Consider the following 19,896-nt stretch of genomic DNA (forward strand, 5'->3'; position numbering starts at 1 on the left):
CGATCTGATTGGACGCTGGAAAAGCCTAATGTTGTGTTTAAGTTGGGCTAAAAGGAGTTAGCTTATCAGCGAAGCTACAAACCTATATTAGCATCTCAATGCTAAACACGTAGCTGCTAACGCTAATGTCAGCGTCCAGTCCACGTTTCTAAATTGGGTTCCTGAAACACTGGAAAGATGAACTTTGCACTAATCTGAAGGTTAAATAACAGATTAAAAACATCAAATATCTCTTTTGTCTGTTTATTCAATAAATTAGAAGCAAAAATGAGTTTTTAATTGAAAAATGTTGCTTATTTGATCAATATAGTTGATTAAAATGTGACAAATTAATTCGACTTTAAACTTTAATCGAGTGCCACCATTAATAAAAGCAGATCATCCAGAGAATGAAATAAAGCATTTGGTAATAAATGTTATTCACACAGACGGAGGTAAAGGTGAAGCAGCTCCTGAAGCCAAACCGGCCCGGTTACCTGCGTTTCTCCTCCTGAAGGTCCGAAACGTCTCCTCCCCCACCGGAAAGGTCAGGGCCTCAAACCTAAAGCCTTCTGACGGCTGTGAGGACAGGGGCGACATCCTCAGGCCCCTTCACCACCATCACCATCAGGTCAAAGGTCAACTGCCAGGACCAGCGGACGTTCAACCCGACACTTTAAAACTGAGCTTCCTCACTGCACTTCATTTACTTACACTTTGTCATCATGACACTTAATTTTCCACCAGAAAATGAGAAATGAGGTGGAAAACATTGTGCTTATGTTGGCACCAAATGGCGGCCATTGCTTCTTCCCAGTCGGCCATCTTTGTTTCCTCTCAGCTCACGATTGGTCTCGGAAAGATTTGCGAGTTCTTAATTTTATTTGTAAGAAGTTTTAAAAGCCAGGAATAAATCTAATAAAATGAAACATAAGCAACACAGCAAAACACAAAATCCTATTACGTATCAGGTATGTCTTTACTGCCAAATTTTATTACTGTTTTTATTTTGTTTAACTTAATTTTATTTCTTGCTTTATCATTTATCTACCTGCTGATTGTTGTGAAACATTTTGGTCCTAAATATGATATATAAACAGATTTTGAATATTCTCGTCTACTTTTTAGTGCAAATATCAAATATTTTAAGTAAAACAAAACAAGCAACTTTTCAGGAATTTGTAGGAACTCATTTTAAGTCAGTAATTCTTAAATATTGATAAAAAACAGTGCTAGTTATTTCACTTATAGCACATTTTTCTCATGTTATCAGAAAGTACTTTAATATCTACTAAAAGTATATATTTTAAATATATACCCTAAAAGTATACATTTTTCAAAAAGTTACCGGAGGAAATGTAATTGTTTACCACCCGCCTGTCTTCTTCTGTGTGGATCTGACCTTGGCTTCATAAAGCTGACGGCTCCCCCTGGTGGACAAAACCAGGAACTGCTGAGTTCAAACAGGAAAAAAAGCGATACTTTAAGGCAGTTATCCCCAACCCTGGCCCTCAGGGACCGCCGTCCTGCATGTTTTTGATGAGTCCGGACTCCAGCACAGCTGATTCATATGATTGCATCACTTCCTTTGCATTCCTGCAATTGCTACAGAAGTCTGTTAATCACCTATTCATTTAACCAGGTGTGCAGCAGCAGGGAAACACCCAAAACATGCAGGGGGTTTGGAAAAAGATGGGTACATTTGGAGTGAACAGAAGACACGTGGGGTTCCCCAAGGTTCAGTCTTGGGACCTTTTTAAACATCTGCATGCTCTTGCTAGATCAGAACAGTTAAGTTACAACTAACTTACACAGCTCTACGTTAAGATGCCACTAGGTGACTGAATCCATTCGAACGTTGAGTAGATGCATACAACAAACAAAACGCTCTAGTCAGAACAGCTTCAGCTATTTCAGCTGGAAACCAGAGAGCAGGATGACCTCTGACCTGGACCTTCAGAGCCACGTAAAGTCGGTTACAAAGTCGGCCTTCCATCACCTGGAGAACATCCCAGGATCACAGGACTGATGTCTCAGCATTAGAGAAACTCATCCATGCGTTTAGTCGCGTTGATTACTGCAACAGAACCAGAACCAAACATGGAGAAGCAGCTTTCAGCTTCTATGAACCACAAATCTGGAACAAACTTCCAGAAAACTGCAAAACAGCCGAAACACTAAGTTCCTGTAAATCTAGACTAAAAAGCTGCATTTAAATCCTGGTAACTGGAACGTTGATGCGTTGGATGGATGGATGGAACGTTGATCAGTATATTTGCTTGATTTTGATAACTTTTGACAAAATGTAATGTTTATTGTTTCATTGGTCTCTGGATTGTTTTTATGGATTAAAAAGTTGAGCTGAATTGTTGCTGAAATGTGATGATCGTCTCCAGATCTGCTCAGACAGACAGACGTTCCTCTGTGAATCTGACCTGAGGTCTGACGGCTCCCCCTGGTGGACCAAAACCAAAACGCTGCTTTCTGAGATTAATCTAAACATTTTTTATTGCAAATTTAAAGCTTATAAATTTGAAAATTTTTGACATCATGAGCTAGGAAAGTTTCCACATTTTTCCTCTAGAAAATTTCAGAAATTAATGAAGCAATTTCAGATTTTTTTCTTGCAAATTTAAAACTTTTTGAGATCATAGAATTTAAGATTTTTTTCTAGAAACTTTGAAAATTTCAAAATTTGTAAGAAAAAAACCTCCAAAATTTTGTTGTCTCTGAAATTTTCAAGAAAAACTGGAAATGTCTGAGTTCATAAAGTCAAATTTTACAAATTCAGAAAATGTCCAAGTTTTCTCTTGAAAATCTGAGTTTTTTCTGCAAATTTTTGCCTTTTATATTTCAGAAATTTTCTAGTTTATTCTCAGATAAAAAAAAAACCAACATTTTAATTTATGCCTAGAAAAACCAAAGACATTTCTGAGCTCCAGAAGTGAAAGATTTGTGAGGACAAAACTCAGAAATTTCAAAATTAATCTCAGAAACAGTTGATTCATTAATACACATTTTAAAATCTCAGTATGTAAAGATGATCCAAGTTTTGCATTAATAAATAATTATACACACAAAAACAGAATAATTAAATCTTTCCAATTTCATCTTTTTTTTTTACACAATGTTTCATTTTTAAACCGTTTAACACAGAACTGATGTTCACAGTCAAACCAGACAATGTTTGTTTAAACACTTCATTTATTAGACATCATACATTCAAATAGAAATAAAAAATATTCATATATATTCCATGTAGAGCTATGGGGCAAGGTAAGAGTCTAAAACAAACATAGGTCTTCTGTATGGCATCCTCTTATGTACAACGCGTGTTGTGAATACTATACAGTGTGTTTCCATAGCTGCACAGGTTTCTGGGTGTTTGTACTCTAGATGAGCGCGCCAGGAGGCCGAGCGCTTTCAGACGCTTTACAGTAAAACATCGACACAGCAGGATCAGCGGGAAGCAAAGCCGTCGTTTAAAAGTTTCACACTGAAGCGTAAAATCAGAAAATAAAATCATTCTGCTGCTTAAATTAAGCCGGATACTCATGCAAAGTCCTAAATGGTTTAGTTTTTAAAGAGCGTTTCGTCACATCGACTCAAATACGAAGCTTTAAGCGCTTAAAAAAATCTACACTGCAAAAACAGAACATTTTACCAAGTAATTTTGGTCTGTTTTCTACTGCAAATATCTTATGACACCTGAAATAAGATAAAAATAAAAGTAGCTTTTCAGCAAGATATAGAAGTTTTAAATCAATAATTCAGATTGATTTTAAAGAGGCTCCTATACGTTGAATGTAAGTTAGTTTGCATTATTTCAAGTGAACTAAGATGTTTGTGCTAGAAAATAGACACAAATACTCAGTAAAATTGTGTTTTTGCAGTGTACAAACCCCTCATCGCAGATAAACAACATTTTATGGAGTATTTCAGGTCTGACTTCTCACAAGTCGCTTTTCAGAAAGAATAAAAGCTTGTTTAAAGTACATAATTTATTAATCTTGAGTCAAATAATCTGCCAGTGAAACTGGAATTTTTTCATCAATATTAATGAATTATTTACGTAAAATAATATTTTATTTCCTGCTGAAAAGTTACTTGTAATTTTCAAATATACTCAGATATTTGTACTAGAACCGAAACCAAAAGCACTCACAACATGTTGTGTTTTTACAGTGCATCATCACAAATAAACAAACTGCTTTTCACTGAACGCACTGCAAAAACCGATCGGTTGTCACTACACCAATTTTAGATGAAAAAAATAAAAACACAAAGCTTCCTCAAGTAGTCCAGTGGTAAGTGCAATCTGAGCGCTCCCCCGTCTCACACACACACACACACACACACACACACACACACACACACACACCCCCACACACACACACACACACACACACACACACACACACACACCAACCCCAGTAGTTACATACAGCCCAACTGGTGCAACACAATAAGACCAGTAGACAGAAACACTGTAAATACAGCAGATAATTCATACTGGTAGATATTATTCTTACTGTTTTGTTGTGTGTTTTTCTATAACTTTAATTATGGGTGTGACGTTTGTTTTGTTACTGGGTTTTATAATCTGGATCCAGTTAATCCAGTAAAAATACGAGAAGTGGGAGGAATGGAAGCTAAAATTTCCAGGTTTGAATGTTTTTTGTTGGCACATCCGACCAGAAAAGGAGGAAACTTGAGATTTTACACGTATTTAAATCTTTCTGGTGTTTTTAGCCTCGAAAAGCTTCATGCGTTCCTGCACAGTCAGTCCCTCTTTCAGGCTCTGCCAGAAGAAAAACAGACACATTTTATCTATTTTTGTGGACAGATTTAAATATTTACAAATAAAATTCACGGATGAACAAACAAAGATAAATCACCTCTAACAGTAAACATCCAATATTTACTGTTAGAACCAGAAACTTTGGTTAATTTTTTTGTTTTTTACAGGAATTTTATGTGACAGACGAGAACAAAGTGTGAATTTACTTCTTCCATACGGAAAACAAAACAAATCAATAAATGTACCATGAAATAAATAAAGGCTTAAATTATCTATTTAAATTACTATTTATTAAATATGCAATTAAATCATTAAAATACAAACAGCCGATGACAGTAATAAATTAAATGTTTTGAGTTTTGATGAATATTATTTCATGGTGACGCTGCAGGGTACATACTTATTTAATTAGTACAAGAATAAAGTCAATATTTAGATTAAAAAGTTGTAACAGTTAACTTTATTCTTCTCATTTTATAATTTTTTCTATCTCAATATTGAGCAAAAGGAAATACAAATGCATGCCACACTTTTCAGCTTTTTATTTCTGAAAACCATTTCCATAGAAAAATCGAGCATCATTTCCTTTACATTTCAGAATCACTAACTACTCTGTGTCCATCTGCCACTTAGTAAGAATAATAAAAAAACAAACTAAAGTTTCTCTGGTTTAATGCGAAATAACGAGCAAAAATAAATAAAAATATTAATCAGTTAACTGGAAGGAAAGTAAGAAACGTTTTATAATTTATAAAGAGGCTTTTAGTTATGAGTAGAGGGACGGAAATGAGGGCGAGGAAAGGAGATGAGGGCGAGGAAAGGAAATGAGTGTGTGGAAAGGAAATGAGGTTGAGGGAAGGAAATGAGGGTGTGGAAAGGAAATGAGTGTGAGGGAAGGAAATGAGGGTGAGGGAAGGAAATAAGGGTGAGGGAAGGAAATAAGGGTGAGGGAAGGAAATGAGTGTGAGGGAAGGAGATGAGTGTGAGGGAAGGAGATGAGTGTGTGGAAAGGAAATGAGTGTGAGGGAAGGAAATGAGTGTGTGGAAAGGAAATGAGTGTGTGGAAAGGAAATGAGTGTGAGGGAAGGAAATGAGGGTGAGGGAAGGAAATGAGGGTGAGGAAAGGAGATGAGTGTGTGGAAAGGAAATGAGGTTGAGGGAAGGAAATGAGGGTGTGGAAAGGAAATGAGTGTGAGGGAAGGAAATGAGGGTGAGGGAAGGAAATAAGGGTGAGGGAAGGAAATAAGGGTGAGGGAAGGAAATGAGTGTGAGGGAAGGAGATGAGTGTGAGGGAAGGAAATGAGTGTGTGGAAAGGAAATGAGTGTGAGGGAAGGAAATGAGGGTGAGGGAAGGAAATGAGGGTGAGGAAAGGAGATGAGTGTGAGGGAAGGAAATGAGTGTGAGGGAAGGAAATGAGTGTGAGGGAAGGAGATGAGTGTGAGGGAAGGAGATGAGTGTGAGGGAAGGAGATGAGTGTGAGGGAAGGAAATGAGGGTGAGGGAAGGAAATGAGGGTGAGGAAAGGAGATGAGTGTGAGGGAAGGAAATGAGTGTGAGGGAAGGAAATGAGGGTGAGGGAAGGAAATGAGGGTGAGGGAAGGAAATGAGGGAGAGGAAAGGAGATGAGTGTGAGGGAAGGAGATGAGTGTGTGGAAAGGAAATGAGTGTGAGGGAAGGAAATGAAGGTGAAGGAAGGAAATGAGTGTGAGGAAAGGAGATCAGGGTGAAGGAAGGAAATGAGTCTGAGGGAAGGAAATGTGGGTGAGGAAAGGACATGAGGGTGAAGGAAGGAAATAAGAAGAAGGAAGGACATGAGGTCAGTTGGGCTCATGCTAATACCTACAGCACATCTTTAGGCAGCAGCTGCAGGGGGAGATGACCCCAGCGGGGGGTCAGCTGTCCCATGACACCTGCTCAGTGACAGACTGATGGACAAAACAGACAAACTTACAGCAGCGACGCTAAAAACATCCAGACTTTAAGGTCTGGGAGCAAAAACACTGAAAAACACAGAAACGTCTAAACAGACAATATCAGCTTCTAAACAACAACATCACTGACCTTTGACCTTAGGCCTCGCAGCTGCTTGGGAGGTGTTGACTTTTCCTTTTTCATGAAATCTGGGTTACTTTTTGATTTCATGATGTCTAAAACACATTAAAACTGTGATTAGCCACAAATATCTCAGTTCATAACAATAAATTAGATATTTAATTATTTAGATGTTTATTAATAGTTACATTTTAATCATTTAACCTTCATCGATCAATTGTAACATTTATCAAATTAGAAATATAAACAAACATTTGTAGTATAAGAAAAACTATGGAAGGATTAAAACCCGTTAATGTTTACTAGTGGATTATATGTTTCATATTATCTATTAAATATTAATATACTAACAATGCTCAGATTTAAGGAATAAATTACAACATAATGAATGAGACAAAGTGGAAGAAGTAAATAAGTGTTAAATGTTGCAATTAATGAAACAGGAAGTGCTTTTATTTTGATATTTTCAGCCATTTTCAGCCTTGTAATGATAAAGTAGTTATTTTGTAATATTCTGAAAAAATGACCAATTGTATCCCATCAGAAACTTAAGCAGACATTTATAATTAAAAACAAATACGAGTAGCTTCTCTCTGTTTTGATATCCATTCCACTACATATTGAACTAAATTTTAACTATAATATAAAACCAAAACAAACATGCTAGCTTAGCGCTAACAGGAGAAATGGATCGTCGAGTTCAGCTGTAACGTAAAGAGAAATCCTACAACCGCTAAAATCTGACGGCACTCCATGTTTGTTTACATTTTGTGAAGAAGGAAGTGTCTTCTTCAGAGGTTTTTTATGTCGTTTCCTTCAGCGGTTCTGAGTAGAACCAGAACAGCGCCCCCACAGGTGAGGAGGGGAACAGGTTGCTCAACTGTTTAGACTTTGCAACGAACCACACCAGCTGAAAATGCTGCAGGTTTAGTTTCCAATTGAACCAAGACTACCAGACTTTCAAGTTGGAAAACGATCAAAGACTCAAGTCTCTGACCACGAGTCCAAGTTAAGCCTCAAGCTTTTTATTTATATTTTCACTTAAAAGCGCCTCGAGTCTCCATCTCTGGTCCAGACCAACTAAAACAGCTGCAGTTTGTCTTACTGGGAGTCAGGAAACAAACCGTATCCGGACGTAACGGCGTCGTCAACATTCCTCTCCCCCAGAGCTTCAGTGGCCATGAGCAGCTTCTCCTTCAGCTTGCTGATATCACAGTCGGCCTTCGCCTTCACGATGCTCAGCTCGGTGTAAATGTCCTTATATTTATCCGTGGCGTATTTCTTGTCCTGGCAGAGAAATCGGCTGCGGTTCAAACAAGGTGTTTACCAAGAAGTGAGCCGCCGGAAAGCGTTTTGGTTTCACTCACTCTCAGAGCAGACTGCAGCTCGTCCTTCAGAGAGTGGATTTCCTGCTTCAGGTACTGGATTTCCGACTCTTTTATCCGTAGCAGCACCTTTAAAGAGGAAAAGTTCTTAAGAAAATTGAAATTATGAAAACAAACAGATCAAAAGTTAAATCAGCTAATCTACCACAGCGATCACTTAATAATCGCAAAACGGACCGAGTGTCCTGTTCTTTGTATGGGAAATGTTTGATGTTGAATCCGGATGCCTTTAGCGGCGTTATTGTCAGTTGCTATGGCAACGAGTCTGGTGTAGCGAAGTCGACACAGAGAGAGAGAAAATAGAAGATCAATGACGGGTTTTAAGTTTTTCTGCATAATTTTTCCCTTTGCTGCGGATCACTGCGATAAATTATTAATGCCTTCATCTCCAGGTTTCATTTAGTTAACGGGGTTGTTTTATGGCCGCGACAAACTGGCGACCTGTCCAGGTGACCTGTCCAGGTGACCCCGCCTCTCGCCCGGAACGTTAGCTGGAGAGGCAGCAGCTCCTCCCGACCCCACTGAGGGACAAGGGTGTTAGAAAATGGATGGATTTATAGACGGCGAGGAAAAGAATCGTCCTTTTCTCCTCTAGCGTTGTGTGCAGGTGCTAAGTTTCCAGACGTAAACGGACAGATCTGCGCAGGTTGACTCACCTCCAGTTCGTAAACGTCTTTGCCGTGAGTCAGTGGAGACAGAGCCGTCTCCCCGCTGAAACATGAGCGCATGCGGGTGATTTCTGCAGTCAGCCTGTTGTTCAGCTCCTGCAGGACAGAAAACGGCGTTTGGACCAGCAGACGTGGACGTGTGTCTGGGTTTGAGCGGGCTGCTGACCTGGTTGTGAGCGTTTAGCTCCTGGTTCTCTCTCTGGCACTGCCGCAGGGCCTGCCTCTCCGCCTCCAGCGCCTGAGCCAGGTGAGCGTTCTCCAGACATTTCTGGGAGTATTGCTCGGATAAAACCTCCAGTTCTCTTTGGATGGACTGGAGCTCTTCCCTGGACAACCAGGCAGGACAGTTTTAACCTCAACTTCCTCCACATGCTTCTCCAAATACATTTTTAACACATGAACAAGCAAAGCAGAACATTTATGTGAAAACGACATTTATTTTAGGTTTTTAACTTAATATCCACATTTTCTTGGAAAATTTGTAAGCAATAATCAACAAAATTTACTGAAATAAATGCTTAAGGTACATCATTCTGAGTTCAATTAATCTTAATTTAGTAATTTCCGTAACTCTGTACACTGCAAAAACATAAAAATCTACCAAGTACTTTTGTTTTAGTTTCTACTGCAAATATTTTAATACATTTGAAATAAAACTTACAAGTAACTTTTCAGATTGTTTTAATAATAATTCCTTATATTGATGAAAAAGTTCTGGTTCTACTCAGATTATTTCACTCATAACAAGACATTTATTCCTTGTTATGAGTGAAATAATCTGCCAGTAGAACTAAAACTTGGTTGCTAGGTAACGGGACAGACTTAGCTGGGGTTGCTAGGTAACGGGACAGACTTAGCTGGGGTTGCTAGGTAACGGACCAGACTTAACTGGGGTTGCTAGGTAACAGCGCCAGAGGAACTAGAACCTTTTCATCAACATTAAGGAATTATTAAAACATGCTTCTATATCTTGCTGAAAAGTTACTTTTTAAAAAAATCTGTTTTGTCTCATTTCAGGTGAACTAAGTGACTTGGTAGTATTTTGTCTTTTTGCAGTGATTACATGGATTTACTACGATGCAGCTGTAAACCTGCAGTGCTAACTCAGGTACTGGGACGTACTCGTACTGCAGGCGGAGCTCGTCGATGTCCGAGTTCAGACCGCTCAGCTGGGAGCGCTGGTTCTTCTCCAGTTCCTCCTTGTGTGCGTTTTTCATCGCTTCAATAGCTACATCGAAGAAACGCGTTTAATATCCGTCCAGCTCAACACAAAATGAGCGTGTCCATTCGCTGACTTCTTACCAGCAATAGTAGCAGCGGTTTCTTCAGCCAGCAGTCGCTCTCGCTCCTCCATGAGTTTGGAAATCTCCCTCTGGTGCTGCCGCTGCAGGTCTTCCACCACCTTGTGGTGGGTTTCTTCCATTGCAGCAAAGCCTCGCTCGCACGTCGCCTAGGGAAAGAAAAGGCCCAGCAGTTTACGCCTCAGCCTGCTATACGTCGATGCGTTTCATCATCTGAGATGTGATTTATTTGTGGCTACGCATTAAGTGCGGCGTCTAGTTTGCATGCAGAAATTGGTGGCAGAAGGAAAGAAGATGATCTAAAGCTCAGCTACGTTAGTAGAGCAAGTTAAAGCAGTGAAGCTGTTGCCCAGAAGAGTTGAATTTTTACACAAAGACTACTTTATGCCATGTATGGATGTGGGAAATGGTATGACTTTTAATTAAAAATAAAAATGACAAACGTTTTTGTTTGATCCATCCAGTCAATCATAGATTTTCTCCTGGTTTCCTGTTAAAATCCTCTTTGTTTGGCTGCTTATTCAGCTTCCACAGGTTAGAAAACAAAACCTTTATAGTCTAATATCAACAAAATATTAACTTCTCCTTATGTTGGGAACCAATCCACCTTTCAGTCCAATTCATTTTACTTATTTAGCACCAATTCAAACAGACAGACGGGTCCAGTTCATATCCAATTTCCATTCAAATAAACCCAATAAATCAAAAGTCCAATTCAATTTATAACATAAAACAGTCAATTAAGTTGACAATGTAGGAAACAATTAACAGGATTTCATGGCTAAGATATTCTCCAGTTACAAGAAAGGAAAATAATAATAGAAACTATTATTTATAATAACTGCATGGTTTAAAGTGTATTCTAAGCATCTTTTTTTGCTATTTTCATCTGAACTTCTGACCTGGGAGAAATCATGTTTAGCGTTGGATCGTCTGAATGGAGCAGCCAGGATGGACTGAACCAGGAAGTCTAACTTCACGCTGCCTTGAGTCTGATGGAGGCTTTTAAAATAAAAATAAAAAAATCACACCATTTCCCAGTAACAGTAAAATAAATGTCACTATAAGCTCGCTAACCGTCTACTTCTCTCTGCTTTAAATATTTAATTTATGTAATGAAAGAAGAAAAACCTTAAGACTCTCAAAGTCTCTCTGGTATTTCTCTCTCAGGCTGGCCACATCCCCCTCCAGGTGCTTGTTCTCCAGCTCGTCCTTCATGCTATTCATCTGCGTCTCCAGCTCCTGGATTCGGTCCTTCAGAACCATCATGGAGTCCAGCTCCGACACGTTTGGCACATCCGCCCTCTTCCCCTCGTCTTCCTCTTCCATTCGAGACTCCACCTCTTCGCAGGGAGGCGAGTTCAGGACCTCAGGGTGTTTGTCAGCACTCTGAAAGCCTTCGACATACTGGGAATGTAACTTATCCAGCTCCTCTCTGTGAAGATGCTGCAGCTCGATGATCCGGTCCTTGAACTGCTCCTCCAGCTTCCTAACGTGACGGTTGTGACGCTCCTCCATGCTGTCGATGTCCGCCAGTAGAACCTCGAGCTTTCTCTGGCTGTCGGCGGCCGTCTCTATGAGCGCCAGCTCCGTAGAGGCCCGGCAACGCTCCGCTTGACTGAGCTCGCTTTGGCACTTCTCCTTCAGCTCTTCGGTCTCCTTCCGGAAACGATCCTCCAGCAGAGACACTCGCTCCTGCTGAAGGGTGAGCTGGTTCACGCGTTCGCTCAGCTCACTCTTCAGGGTTTCGTTCTCTCTCTGGAGAGCAATCATAGTTTGGGAGAAGTTCTCTTGCTCCTGCCGCAAAGAAGCCTCGTATTTTTCTTGGATTTCTACGACCTTGAATGAATGCTGCTGCACCAGAGCTTCCATATCCTGACTGGTCTGCCGACACATGTCCAGCTCCTGCTCGTGCGTGGCCCGCAGCCTGCATGCCACGTACGCCACCTGGGCCTGAATGAGGGCTTCTCGCATGCAAAGAGAGGCACTTGTGACATTATGGGATGTTTGGTGTCCTAGAACCGCCTGGATCATTTTGGACAGTGCAGGATGGCTTCCACTGCTTTCTATCTCCTCTGCGTACCTTTGCAGGATACCTGCTTGTCTTTGGAGTTCGTTAGCCAGGTATTCATGAGTGTTTTGAAAGGATTCAATAGCCTGACCGCCATACGGCATCACACTTGCCAAGTGTCTATCAACGACTTCCTCAGCCAAATCTCTAGCTTCTTCTACTTCAATCTGCTCCATGTAGGGAGCGAGTTCAGGGGGGCGAATGTCAGCCAGCTTCTGCTTGCTAATACCGAGGTCCTTTTTCACATCCTTGATCACAGATTTTAAATCAGGTGTTTTTGAAGCATCAATAATTGCTTTAAGAGCCGTTTCCCTTTGATTGAGCCTGAAGTGGGCATCAGCCAACTCCCTTTTGAGAAGTTTGAATTTCTCCTCATAGCAAAGTTTAATGTTTTCCATGGAGTAAGTGATTTCTGCTTTGAGGAAGGTGTTGACTGTGATGGTTTCAGCTTCGATCTCTTCGATTCCAGCAGCCTCAGATTTCTCAAGGTCCTTCCAGAATGTACTTTCCAACATCAGCTTCCTGGTCAAGACATCCGCGTAAACTATCGCCAAGCAATCCTGTTCACTTGTTTTGACATGCTCCAAGTCTTGCCATATCTCAACAAGAGCTTGCAACAGGTCGGACTTCGATGTTTGTATCAGCAAAGCCATTTTGTTCAAAACGGCGGCTTCGAAGGACAACGTTTTGGCAAAGAGGAGCAGGGACTCCTTGTCTACGGCCTCTGGGGTTTGAGCAACCGGTGACTGCTCGTCCAACGTCTTCTGACCTTGTCGGATGTGCAGAGAGGCACTAAATAAATCCCTCTCTATTTCTGAAAGCGACTGCAGTTGTAAATCAGTGGTACCATGGCAGCCACTGAGCATCGCCCTAACTTTCTCGCGCCCGTTTTCAACATACACCAAGGCGTTGCTATAATGCTCGAGAGCAGAACTACTCCTGGTCTCACTTTCAACACTCCTAATCTCCTCTGGGGAGCAAGGCACTCTTTCCGACACCTTTGGATCGGTATTGGAGACGTTTCCGGGTTCTACGGCCCGTTGAACGTCAAGATTCTGTGTGAGATTTCGCAGCTTATCCTCGGTGGTGAGCAGCTTTGTTTCCAGTGCGTGTATGATAGCAATGAACTTCTCTGGGTCACTAGTGTGCGAGAGTGCAATGTCAGAGATGTTTTTGTCAGCTGAACTTGTTTGACTGGCCTCTACAACTTCAGGATCAACATATTTTTGGCACTGAATACTTGAAAATCGGATCCTTGGTCTCTTTGCTTCAGATTCTTTATCATCAGAGGATCTCTCCGTCTTGGAAGAGTCACCTATGGACAGGTCTGTGCTTGACGACAAGGGAGATGATGTTTTAACTGCTCCAGTTTTGTCCTGGTCTGAGCGATGCTTCCTTTCCAAGCAAAGATCTGCGTAGCCCAGCTGCAGGGCAGTCAGGTGCTGCTCCAACTCTGCAATGCGGTCCTCTGCAACAACCAGTTTGGCTTGCAGATCTTCTTCAGCATCGCCAGGCTCAGTCTTACTGATGAGACTTTGACTCATTTGACAAAGAAGAACCTCTTTAAATTGTAGCTTCTGTTCAGTTTCCTCCAAGCTGCTGCCAAGCACCGTCATTTTGACCAGAGCCTCTTTAAGGTCTGCCTCTTTACGCACCATCAGCCTTTCATACATCTCTTTAGTCTGCTTGATCTCCTCTTCTTTGTCTCTGAGAAACTGGCTCATCTTCTGAAACTCCTGCGTGGCCCGCTCATATGAATGCTCCAGGGTGTAGTAATCTGCTTCCTCGGTTTCCAGACGACTGCGTAGCTTGTTCACTTCGCGGTCCGCCTCTGTGATCTGGTTGAGAAGCTCCTGGCAGCGGCAGGTCAGCTGGCCTTTCTCCTCCTCCAACCTTCGCACACTTTCCCTCAGCGTCTCCATCCTGTCCGTCTTCAGAGATAGCTGCTCCTGCAGCTTCAACATTTCCTCCTTGTGCTCCTTCCCACCTGACGCCCGCCTCCCTCTAAGCAAGGCCTCAACCTGTTGCTCAGCCTCCAACAACCTGTCTTCTACTTCCTTCTGTGCAGATTCGGCCTCCGCCAATCTTCTGCACAGGTTCTGCCTCTCTCTCTCATGTTTCTCTTGCATGATCCGCTGCTCGTTCCTCAACCGTTCCTCCTTTAGCGCCTGGCCCTCTTCTGTAGCGGCTAGCCTAGCCGCTACCTCCTGCAGCCTCTCTTGCAACCTCTGTATCTCTTTCACGTGATCTCGTTGCAGGGCCTGCTGGCGCTCCAGATGCCTGAGGGCCTGGTTCCTCTCCAACAGGCTTGCCTCAACTTCCCGGAGTCTTTCTTCGCTGTCCTTCAGCTGGGCTCGCAAGGTGGCCTCGTTGCGGGCAAATTCCTCCTCTTGTTCCTTTGAGCGCTCCTGTTCCAGTTTCAGCTCGTTGCGCATTCGAGCCACAGCTTGTTCGCTCGCTACGATTTCCGTCATTGCAGACGCAAGTTTGGTTTGCAGAGCCTGAATGTCGGTCTCATGGCGGTCTACGGCATCCTGAGCTTCGGTGTAGCTGCGCCTTAACGTCCGGATCTGCTGTTGAGCGAGATCCTGCTTGCGCTTTTGGGACTCCAGCTCGCCCTGCAAGTCTTGGTTGAGCTTGTGTAACTGTTGCCATGGCACTTTGCGCGGCGATGAGGAAGGCGGCGTTGCACTCTTGAAAAGATCATGAGACATTTTCATTAATGACATCGCCCGATCTCACCCACCATTTACAGAGAACCACATCTCAGGGATTAGCAGAGAAATAAGTTTTCTCCTTTCTCGCGAATATTCCTGTTTATTTGAAGTTTGTTTTTAGCAAGCTTCCACTGTGCTTTTTCAGGGTTCACTTGAAAAAAGAGAAAAACCTAAAAGAACTACATCCTTTCAGACTTAATGCTAACATAGAGTTTCTGAAAAAAACATGTTGCAGGAATAAAAGAGTGAAAAACATTAAGAAACATGCAGAAACCAAGCTGGGAGGCAACACATGCAGACAGAAGGAAAAAGCACAGCGCGAAGCTCACGGATCAGGACTCTTACCTTAAACTCAACAGATCAAATCAGTTATTTTCCCAGGAGATGTGAAACTCGATTAGGACAAGTTAGTGAAAACTCATGCTTCAAAAAGCACCACAACCATGCATTTCAGTTCGAGAGACTAAGCAACAACTCCCTTTAGTAGAATGGTTTTAAAAAATGTACACGTCTTTCACACAAAAACCTGTAACAAAAACGGTTTTTATTTTACTTTATGAGGTACAAAAAGCCTCACCAGGGATTCAACAACCGAAAGGTTTGTTAAAATGACATGTGGCCGGTTCACTGGGTTTGATAGGGTCAGTAAACCTAAAATAACTCACAACAGGAACCGAGTGAACGAGGAGGGTGTCACGTAAAAGCAACGTTTTTGAGCCAATTTCAAGGCATCTGTTACGCCTTTGTCTAAAGTCAAAACACTTTCAGTCACTTTTGACATGCATAGACTTTTTATAACAACTGCATATAACATGTACTTGATTTTTTTAAAGGTTTTATTGGCTCTAGTGGCCTTTATTTGATAGTTAATTGACAGGAAAGTTGGTAATGAGAGAAGGGAAAAGACATGCGGCAAAGGTCGCCAGGCCGGGAATCGAACCTGTAACGGCCGCGTCGAGGACTAAGGCCTCTATACATGGGTTGTGCTTAACCCCTGCACCACCACAGCACAACCCCAGTTACTTGATTTTGCTGTAAAATGTCAGTATGTGCCTGAGAAATAAGAAGACTGTGACTTTAAATAGATTAATTTTGTGTTTCAGCTGAGAAAAACACAGAAGGACCGAGTTCACATCCCTGAGGTGCTCCTGCATTCACTCCGAAGGAGCAAACGTTTTGAAGTAATTTCTGATACACAAGGCATTTTCATAACAACTGAAGAAGACTTGATAGTGTTATAAAGTGGAACTATGTGCCTGGAAAATACATAACAAGCCCCTTTAATAAAACCGTTTGCCAAATAAATACAGTTCTGAAAGAAAATGACTCCATTTACTCCCATAAATGAATGAAGACTGGACAAGTCCTGATGTTTTAAACCTGTAAATGTTTCTGACTGATGGCTGGTGAACAGCTGAAGCAGCTGCGTGTGACGTACCTGCAGGACGTATCCCTGCCTGGCGCTGTGCTCCCGGCCCAGAGCGTCCTCCAGCTGCTCCTTCAGCAGGCTGTTCTGCTCCTGTAGCCGGTCCAGCTCCTGCTGCTTCTGTCCCAACTGGAAGACAACAGTTATTCCTGCTCAACCAGCAGAACCAGCAGTTTCCATCGTAGTTTCTAATGGTTCCTAATTAACATTTTCAAGCAAAATGCCCAGATTTTAGAGTTAATAAGTTAAATAATGAACAGCTGTTCTAACATGCTAACATGTTCAGATTAACGTGTCAGGAAACAGTGGGAACTACAGCGCAGTGTCAGAGCCGGGCGAAGAAAAAGCATCTTAGAATAAAGTCATAATAACATGAGAATAAAGTGATGTCACAAGAAAAATGTTATTAAAAAATAAAGTCGTAATATAAGAATACAACTTATAAAGACTTTATTCTTGTGATTTTATGAGAATAAAGTCATAATATTACAAAACTTAAATCACAATATGAGAATAAAGTGATAATATTAACAGAATAAAGTTGTACAAGAACAAGTCATAATATTATGTCTTTGTTTTCATATTTTCGTCATATTTAAAGCCTCACCTCCTTGTCCAGCAGCGCCGCTAGCTCGTTAGCCGGCAGTTGCTCCGCGGTTCCTGCAGTCGTGGAAATCGGGACCTGCTTCTCCTCCCTCAGCGGCGTCGTCTCCACCTGATGCCACCGCTGTTCGATTTCCTGTCTGACGTCTGGAGCGACGCCGTCCGTCGCGTCGGCGGCCCTCGGCCTGATCGCCCTGTGGTCGACGTCCATTTTGCCCGGCTCCTCTGGGGACGGCTCGTCTTTCGCGTCGGCGGCGGGCGGAGCCGATACGGACGAGGTTTGAAGGGAGGAGGAAGACGCGGGCGAGGAGGCCAGAGAGGAGGCGGAGGAGGAGGGCGAGCAGGAGGAGGTGGTGGAGAACGCCGAGCTGATGTCGACCGTGTCCGCTCGCTCCTTCGCCGGCTTCTCCTTCTTCTCCACTTTGAATTCGGTCCAGTCAAAGGTTTTGGAGCGGCCCTCTCGCCGGCGCTCGCGGACTCCTTTCCTACGCGGCTCAGATGGGGAAGTGGCGGCGTTGCTGCCTGGCGACTGCTTGGAGTCGTCCGACTTGGGGTCAGAGGTCACCTGACAGGGCTCCAGCATCACATGGCTCTTTGTGTTTTCATCAGGGATGGATCTGGATCAACAAACAGTGAAGACAGATTTAATGGAGGAGAGTTTTAAACCTGCACCAGGTCAAACTGTCAAAATAAAATAAACACGACGGCGAATTAGAGGCTAATAGAGACAGGAGCAAATTTATGGGCTTTCCAGACAAAACAAGGAAATGGAAGAAAAATTTTAAATTTGCTGTAAAAAAACTCAGAAATTTTGTGATTAATCTCAGAAATTTGAGGAAAAAAGACCTGGAAATATCGAAGTTCCAAGAGTAGAAAATGTCTAGAAAACAGTTCGACATTGAGATTAATCTCAAAGTAAAAAAAAAAAAAAAAAAAAATCAAAATTTGAGCTTCAAAAGAAAAACTTTGCTAGATTAAACTCAAATTTTTTGAAAAGGTTTCTTTCTGCGTTTGTCTAAATTGTATCATTTTTGAATCCCATAAATTTAAAAAATTTTCTCAAATGTTTCCAAGATTTTCAAAATTTTAGATTTTTATTTAACGTATTTCTGACTTTTTAAACACAGAAATCTCTTGTTTTTCTTTCTTTTCTACAAAATTTCTTAGATTAATCTCAAAATTTCTGAGTTGATTTAGATTTATCGTCTCAGATTACTCTAAAAATGTCTGAGTTTTGTTGGAAATTTACTCCTTTTTCCACCTGCAGTGGCTCCAACACGCCGTCGTAAATCACAGCCTCTTCCAGCTGTGAGTTCAGAGTTTCTGCAGGTCCAACTGAGATTCAAGATTTTTTAAACTTTTTCGTAATCAGTTATGATTCCAGTCACCTAAACCAGAATCAGCAGCAAATATAATCCTTTATTTAAACCTTGAACTGATTTTATTGTTTCCTTTGTTCACATTGTTTAAACCAAACGTGTTAAAAGTATTTAAAAAATGCAAAATGCTGAAATTATCTGAGAAACTAAATTTTTGGGTTTTAACCCTTTGTCAGCCACAAACATAAAAACCAACAGACATAATGAAAATAAATCTATATCTAAAGGAAATTTAAGTTTAAATTCTCTGAAATTAATCAACTTTTCAGTTACAAATTGTATATATAACCATACATTTTTTACTACTTTATGTGGAATTACAGAAGAAAATTGTCTAAATTAAAATAAAAATATCCGCATGATAAGAATTTCTGCTTTGTTTACATCACCAGTAGCATAATGGCTGCTGGAATCTATGCAGTCGCCACATGCTTGCTCTTGTTTTTTTTGGTAAAAACAAAATGTTTCGTTTTGATTGTGTGACCTGCAGAAACCCTGAATCAGCACCGTAAACAGAGCCTAGTCAAAGTATCAGAAACATTTATAAGACAGACGAAGCGACGAAAGCAGCGCCGATAATCTGAGGAAAGCGTCAACGTAAACATCTAGAAGAGGAATGAGAGGAATCTGGTGGCGGGAAGAAGATAACAGATGTGCTGAAGTGAAACGAGACAGAATCCAGATCAGCACTTAAATGGGTCATTAAATGTGAGGTCAAAGGTCACATTTAATGACCTTTGACCTTGTTGCTCCAGGGTTGACAGCGGAGCAACAGGGTGTGAGTTTTCTATAGAGAGGCGACCTGGAGACAAACATACAAACTAAGAGATTTATTATTATTGTTATTACAAGAATAAAATTGTATTAAATGAGAATTAATATGCAAAGTTACCAGAATACAACCTCATTACGGTAATATCATGTGGTAATAAATGTGTTATTACCAGTATTGTCATACAACTTTGTTTAATCTCGTAGGATTTTCTCAAAACATTCTGACTTTTCTTGTATTATTACCAGTTTTGTTGTATTTTAATTACTATTCTGTTAATATTTTTACGTTATTCTGATATTTTTACAGATTAAAAGATTTATTCTGGTAATCCTACTTAATTATTAATATAATTTTTTTAATATTATGACAACTTTATTCTCCTAGTATGTCTATTCTTTTACTACTACGACATTTTTTCTCGTATTACTACAACTTTGTTCAAATGTTATACTTTTTTCTCATTATTACGGCTTTATTTTGTGTAAATAGTTATTCTGCTAATTTTATGACTTTACTGTTGTACAACTTTAATCTTGCAATATTATAATAAAAATCCTCATATTATCACTTTATTCTGTTTTTTTTTTTACCATATTATAAATGATGATTTTTTTTTCTCAATATAAATTTTTTTTGTGTTATTCCAACTTTATTCTAGTAATATTTTTACTTTATTCTCATTAAGAATATTATTCTAGTATTATCATGACTTTAAGTCTCATATTACATTTATTCTGGT

At 40.8% G+C, this 19,896-nt stretch overlaps 1 protein-coding gene across 6 annotated transcripts in view; it reads right to left on the bottom strand.

The window, feature by feature from the left end:
- Positions 1-3,165: 3,165 nt before the first annotated feature.
- The window catches only part of mpripa (myosin phosphatase Rho interacting protein a), a 60,342-nt gene continuing 43,611 nt past the window's right edge, over positions 3,166-19,896 (bottom strand). For 5 of the 6 annotated variants that reach the window (XM_008436384.3, XM_008436383.3, XM_008436380.3 and 2 more), the window contains 11 exons: positions 17,008-17,620; positions 16,413-16,529; positions 11,318-14,950; positions 10,188-10,335; positions 10,008-10,113; positions 9,052-9,211; positions 8,874-8,981; positions 8,200-8,286; positions 7,957-8,119; positions 6,842-6,927; positions 3,166-4,780 (listed from right to left, as the gene is read on the bottom strand). In XM_008436384.3, the coding sequence (XP_008434606.1) occupies positions 4,709-4,780; positions 6,842-6,927; positions 7,957-8,119; positions 8,200-8,286; positions 8,874-8,981; positions 9,052-9,211; positions 10,008-10,113; positions 10,188-10,335; positions 11,318-14,950; positions 16,413-16,529; positions 17,008-17,620 (5,293 nt within the window). In that variant the 3' untranslated portion in view covers positions 3,166-4,708. Of the gene's footprint in view, positions 4,781-6,623; positions 6,706-6,841; positions 6,928-7,956; positions 8,120-8,199; positions 8,287-8,873; positions 8,982-9,051; positions 9,212-10,007; positions 10,114-10,187; positions 10,336-11,317; positions 14,951-16,412; positions 16,530-17,007; positions 17,621-19,896 lie in introns of all 6 variants that reach the window. The other variant, XM_008436382.3, reaches the window with a different exon arrangement.

Source organism: Poecilia reticulata, chromosome 19 (genome assembly GCF_904066995.2).
Source record: "Poecilia reticulata chromosome 19, P_reticulata-male-v2, whole genome shotgun sequence".
Taxonomy (NCBI): Eukaryota; Metazoa; Chordata; class Actinopteri; order Cyprinodontiformes; family Poeciliidae; genus Poecilia; species Poecilia reticulata.